General features: G+C 47.6%; 1 protein-coding gene across 1 annotated transcript; it reads left to right on the top strand.

The window, feature by feature from the left end:
- Positions 1-977: 977 nt before the first annotated feature.
- KRT1 (keratin 1) lies at positions 978-6115 on the top strand. Its single transcript, XM_012450269.2, has 9 exons — positions 978-1562; positions 2562-2776; positions 3094-3154; positions 3571-3666; positions 3832-3996; positions 4127-4252; positions 4825-5045; positions 5573-5607; positions 5700-6115. The coding sequence occupies exons 1-9, from the start codon at positions 978-980 to the stop codon at positions 6113-6115; spliced, it is 1920 nt and encodes a 639-aa protein (XP_012305692.2).
- The last annotated feature ends 257 nt before the right edge of the window (positions 6116-6372 follow it).

Here is a 6372-nt window from a genome sequence, read left to right as displayed (position 1 = left end):
TCAGGCTCTCCAGACACCTCTCATTGTCCTCCCTTCCAAATCTGCATTTATTTCTCTCTCTTTATAGTCCAGTGTGAGGCTTGAATCACCTGTCCAGCCTCACCTCCACCCCTGTGCTTTACAAACTGTACCAGAGCTTCTGTCTACTCATCTTGCTGCTCCATGGGCTTTTTCATGCACGGGGGTTTGGATGCTGACCATTGCCACCTGTTTTCTGTTGCTGGTGTCTGTCTCCTGCTCTGCCTCTGAAGAAAAAGAACAACTGAGAAACAGAGAAAACAAAAAACGTCTCTCCCTTCTAGTCCTTCCGGACCATCTACCCATCCATCTTGTTCAGCAACAGCTTCTCTTCCTTTAATTAATCAATGTATATTTATAAACCTTATATTTATAAAAAGACCTTTTAATCTTTTAGTTATTAAAGCCCTTACTCTGTCAGGATGTAACTAAGTGAGCTCTGGAGTTTGGAAAGCAGATCTTAGAAATGGACCAGAGAGCTCCTTCTGAGATCCAAGCACGGGGAATTGCACCTGCTGTGCATGGTGAGAGAGTGTGCTTAGTAGTTCACAAGGGCAAGGTAAGAATGGAAACTTGCATGCCTTTGTGATGGGGGTTATGAAATCCTACCAGGAAACACCAGGTATTAGATGCGGGGTCCTGTTTTCCCAAAGTCACAAATGCTTGAAGGAAGATCTTGTCTGATAATAATTACCACATGAACCAATCTTGCATGCACAGCAATTTTGAGAGCCCATCCTGGGAGCTAGGTGTGTAGTGTTTATCGTATTGTTGAGGCTCGTAAAAATCTTGTATGGCTGCAGGCAAGCCAAACCCTTGAGAGGCACTGCATCTCCGCTGACTCTGGAGGACTGAGCCCAATTTTCTCTATATATAAGGGGAAGTCTCTATGCTTGGTGTAGAGGAGTGCTTAGCTCCTTCCCTTACTCTACCTTGCTCCTACTTTTCTCTAAGTCAACATGAGTCGGCAGTTTAGTTCCAGGTCTGGGTATCGAAGTGGAGGGGGCTTCAGCTCCGGCTCTGCTGGGATAATCAACTACCAGCGCAGGACCACCAGTAGCTCCACACGCCGCAGTGGAGGAGGTGGTGGGAGATTTTCAAGCTGCGGTGGTGGTGGTGGTGGTAGCTTTGGTGCTGGTGGTGGTTTTGGAAGTCGGAGTCTTGTTAACCTTGGTGGCAGTAAAAGCATCTCCATCAGTGTGGCTAGAGGAGGTGGACGTGGTAGTGGATTTGGTGGTGGTTATGGTGGTGGTGGCTTTGGTGGTGGTGGCTTTGGTGGCGGTGGCTTCGGGGGTGGTGGCTTTGGTGGTTTTGGCAGTGGTGGTGGTGGTGGTGGTTTTGGTGGAGGTGGCTTTGGGGGTGGTGGATATGGGGGTGGTTTTGGGCCTGTCTGCCCCCCTGGTGGCATACAGGAAGTCACCATCAACCAGAGCCTTCTTCAGCCCCTCAATGTGGAGATAGACCCTGAGATCCAAAAAGTGAAGTCTCGAGAAAGGGAGCAAATCAAGTCACTCAACAACCAATTTGCCTCCTTCATTGACAAGGTGAGTTTCTCTGCTCAGTGCACTGTGAGAGCTGCTGCTGGTCCACTTGGGATTGGTGTAGTCAAAATACATGTGGCTTTGAACCTCAAGTTTCAATGTTTCCATGATTAAAAGGATGCTTTGCGGAATGATCTCCTAGGAGATATGTTAGAAGTATGCCTGTGAATGGTGTAATGCCTCTCTCTTGCACAAAGGATTCTGTGGTCTACCTAAAGATGAGTCAGTGTGACATTTACATTTTAGTGTTTTTATTCAGATCTTGAGCTGAATTGGGACTCATATCTATTGAATGAAGATAATATAAATGGGGTGAACTGAACTTTCCAGGGTGCAAATAAGAACCCTGGAAAGGTTTTCCTTACTATAGAAAGGGAGCTGACTGTGAACGTAGTATAGAATGCTATTGTAGCGGAAAATATGCAGTAAGTCAGTGCCAAACATCTTTTGCTGTTGGAGGGGAGCTCTGCCTTCTAGTAATTTTACATTGGTACTGGACGAGGGTAGAGTTTTTAAAAATACAAATACATCCAAGAATCAGCTCTAAAAAAAACACATAAACCATTTTTTAACTTTCTGCTTGATCATTAGTACTGTCAATCCAAGGTTATCCACAATAAATTTCAAATCCAATTTTGAATTTTCCTGACGTACTTGTGAAGTGTGTGTGTGTGCCTAGGGGATGCAAATCAGTTTTTATGGTAATATACCTAACAAAATTTTGGAAGGCAGATCTAAGTAACATGCATCTATTTCAAAACATAATTGCAATAATTCTATATGTGCTTTGCTGTTGGTAATTGTATAGTTACTCCCTTTCAAGGCTTCTGTGAATTAACAAGTTGGGTTTTGTTATACAGATGATGTTAACTGGGACATCTTCTTCCTATTTCTCTGTCATGGCCAGAGATGGGAATTGAAGTTCTTTTCCAAATGAGGCACAAGCCTCCATCTATGGGACCCCATTTCTGCATCAGGAATAATGGGGCCTTGTGTTTTTAGGTGAGGTTCCTGGAGCAGCAGAACCAGGTACTGCAAACAAAATGGGAGCTGCTGCAGCAGGTGGATACCTCCACTAGAACACATAATTTGGAGCCCTACTTCGAGTCATTCATCAACAACCTCAGAAGGACTGTGGACCAGCTGAAGAGTGATCAGTCTCGGATGGATTCGGAACTGAAGAACATGCAGGACATGGTGGAAGATTACCGGAACAAGTAAGGGAGCCTGGATGGACAGTTCTTAACTCTTGCTCTAAAAGAGTTCCAGAAAGTGATAAGCTAAGACATGAAGCAGTATGTAGCTATGTCTTTTCTTAGGTTAGAGGCACATCAATTTGGCATTTTCAGAAATCTTCATTTTCTCGAGAGATGGAAATAGTCTAGTGGTTTTATTGCTCAGTAGAAAGGAGTGGCCAATGTGTCTTAGGCTCATAATAGAAAGGCAGTGATAGGCAACGTCACCTTTAGTTTAGAATGCTGGACTTCAGGTCTTACCTCCTCTGAATCTCCTAATCATTTCTGCCTTCCTGCAGGTATGAGGATGAGATCAATAAGCGGACAAATGCAGAGAATGAATTTGTGACCATCAAGAAGGTGAGCAGATTCTGTAGGATGGAACTCACATTTGAAATAAATAATGGAAGAGGGTCTCCAATTACTAAGCAGAAAGCAGCCATGATATGGAGAGCCAGGTAGTAGACCCAAGGAGTATCTGGAGTGGAGCTGTATTTTCACATCATCATGGACCTGGACTGATCCAGGCACTTGGCTTCTCCATATTTCCCAGCACCTTACATAGTAAGCGGAGAGGCAGGTTCTCAGTAAGCCAGGCATGCTCCCTTGATGGTGCTATTCAGGGGTGGAGCAGTTGGGGAATTGTGATCTATCTGGGGTAAAATGGTGTGAAGTAGACCCAAAGCTCCTTTTCTGTTTGGAGAATCCCCTCACAGGCAGTGAGAGGGACTTGCCCTGGAGAGAATGTGACCTCATGATGCCCTTTGTTCCTCTAGGATGTGGATGCTGCTTATATGGCCAAGGTGGACCTTCAGGCCAAGCTTAACAACTTGCAGCAGGAAATTGATTTCCTTACAGCACTCTACCAAGCAGTAAGTCTTCCCATTTCAACTAAGTTTATCTAAACAGAGAGTTTTTAAGCCTGCACCCACCACGATTCAGAAGAATAGAGATTTCTCTTCTGTCTCCTGACCGTGTTCTCCAATTTGTTTTCTGTTTTAGCTGTGTGAGAGTCACTGACCTATTGTGTCTTGCAGGAGTTGTCTCAGATGCAGACTCAAATCAGTGAAACGAATGTCATCCTCTCTATGGACAACAACCGCAGTCTCGACCTGGACAGCATCATTGCTGAGGTCAAGGCCCAGTACGAGGAGATCGCCCAGAAGAGCAAAGCTGAGGCCGAGTCCTTGTACCAGAGCAAGGTGAGTGAGCTGAAGGCCTGGCAGTTTCCCTAAAATGGCTTGTCTTGCTACCCTGTGTTATCTCATGTCTGTGTGCCTGTGCCATGCTGGGTCCTGCCCGCATTTAACAAATGCGATCTACCATCTTTAGTATGAAGAGCTGCAGATCACTGCTGGCAGACATGGGGATAGTGTGAAAAATTCAAAGATGGAAATTTCTGAGCTGAATCGTGTGATCCAGAGACTTCGATCTGAAATCGACAATGTCAAGAAGCAGGTATGTGCTTCTTCCTTCTAGCACTCGGCTGTATGGAATGGAGGTAACCCTCAGGTAAAGGGCGGGTGCTTTCCTGGTTTTGAATCTTGCAATTCATACCAAGGCTACATTATTAGCCCTGGTTCCTTTGGTGACTATGCTAGTTTCCAGAATGCAGCCATCATACTGGGTTCTCTTTAGGGAAATTTGTGAGAATGACCTAGTAGAGAAAGATGGGATGGTCAGTGTGAGTGATCTAGCCTAAGACCCAAAGTGGACTTAAGAGTTGGAGAGTGAGAGGAAAGATAGTCAGGAGGTTTTAGAGTAGACATTTAGAAGAATGTCAAGTCTGTAAGGGTTGTAGGAGCCTTGACTCAGGGCCAAGATAGGCTGTTGCATTACCCCTAACATCTTTTAAGGAAGTCAGTGTGGTGATGCATTATCCGGAGGTGGGTGTGAGATGCCGTAAGGCCCAGTGGTTCTGTTGGCCTCATTATTGGCCTCACTGGAGTGGGGAGATCAATGGGATGAGGAGGCCAAGGGGGGAATGCATAATACGAGAGGGTGCCATGTGTGGATTCTCTGTTTTTCAGATTGGCAACTTGCAGCAGTCCATCAGTGATGCCGAGCAGCGTGGCGAGAATGCCCTCAAGGATGCCAAGAGCAAGCTGAATGACCTGGAGGATGCCCTGCAGCAGGCCAAGGAGGACCTGGCCCGCCTGCTGCGTGACTACCAGGAGCTGATGAACACCAAGCTAGCCCTGGATCTGGAGATTGCCACCTACAGGACCCTCCTGGAGGGAGAGGAAAGCAGGTGAGGAAGGGATGCTGGAAGTCAAACCTCTTCTCATGGTCTTCTTTCCTTGCAAGCTGACTGTTGTTGAAGATGCAGCCATCTGATTGCAGCTTGTCCTGGATATGGGGAAATGAAAAGTACATGGAGCAGGAGGAAAGACCTAGTTTCACTTTGGGAGCTGGAGTGCCAGCTGTTTATTTTTTCTTCTAGGGCTATAAGACATTTAGGAACAGCCTTGAGGTGGAGCAAATTATTCTTTATCTGCGCTGCCTCAGATGGCATCTGGACTAAAGTCAGCACCTTTAGAGGTGGCCTTCACTGGCTACAAGGCTCTTGTCTCATGTATATGGGAATTTCTCCCTGTTTGCACTCTTGCTGAGAAAAATGACAGGATTGGGAGGCCAGAGGGGACTGGATAAAGTTTCAGATTGAGTGCATTGTAGAGGCCCCAGATGGGGAGAGTCTTCAAGGTGGTGGAGCCGGGAATGGGGAAGGGGTTTGTGAAGCTGGAGTGTCCTGAGGAGTTTTCTTCTTTTCTGCTATAGGATGTCTGGAGAGTGTGCCCCGAACGTGAGTGTGTGTAAGTACAAGCCCATTTCTCAGGAGCACGTGTGGGCTTTGCTGGGTTGGAAAGGGAATTGAGGTTGAAAATAACCGAGCCTCCTCCTGCAGCTGTGAACACAAGCCACACCACCATCAGTGGAGGTGGTGGCCGAGGAGGTGGCGGCGGCGGCTACGGCTCTGGAGGTGGCGGCTATGGTTCCGGAGGCGGCGGCGGCAGCAGCGGCGGCCGTGGAGGCTACGGCTCCGGAGGTGGTGGCTACGGTTCTGGAGGTAGCAGCTATGGTTCTGGAGGTGGCGGCGGCAGCTACGGCTCTGGAGGCGGCGGCGGCGGCCACAGCAGCTACGGCTCCGGAAGCAGCAGTGGGGGCCACAGAGGAGGCTCTGGAGGCGGAGGCAGGGGCTCTGGCGGTGGGAGCTCTGGAGGCTCCTCAGGAGGCCGGGGATCCAGCTCTGGGGGTGTCAAGTCCTCTGGCAGTTCCAGCGTGAAGTTTGTTTCTACCACTTATTCTGGAGTAACCAGATAAAGAGATGCCCTCTGTCTCGTTAGCTCTAGTTCTCCCCCAGCATCGCTAACACATATGCTTGGCAAGACCAAGGTCGATCTGTCCCAGCCTTACTGGAGAAAAGAGCTATGGTTAGTTACACTGGCTCATCCTATTCCCCCAGCTCTTTCTTTTCTGTTGTTTCTCAATGGAGTATTCAGATCAGTGGCAATCTCAGTCCCCTGGCTATGATTCTGCTTTGTGCTTTCCCTGAGAAACAACTCAGCGATACACACACG

The sequence above is a fragment of the Aotus nancymaae genome, unplaced genomic scaffold (assembly GCF_030222135.1).
Source record: "Aotus nancymaae isolate 86718 unplaced genomic scaffold, 86718_ANA_hifiasm-v0.15.2.pri h1tg000016l, whole genome shotgun sequence".
NCBI classification, from domain to species: Eukaryota; Metazoa; Chordata; class Mammalia; order Primates; family Aotidae; genus Aotus; species Aotus nancymaae.
This window is presented reverse-complemented; position numbering and strand designations above follow the sequence as displayed.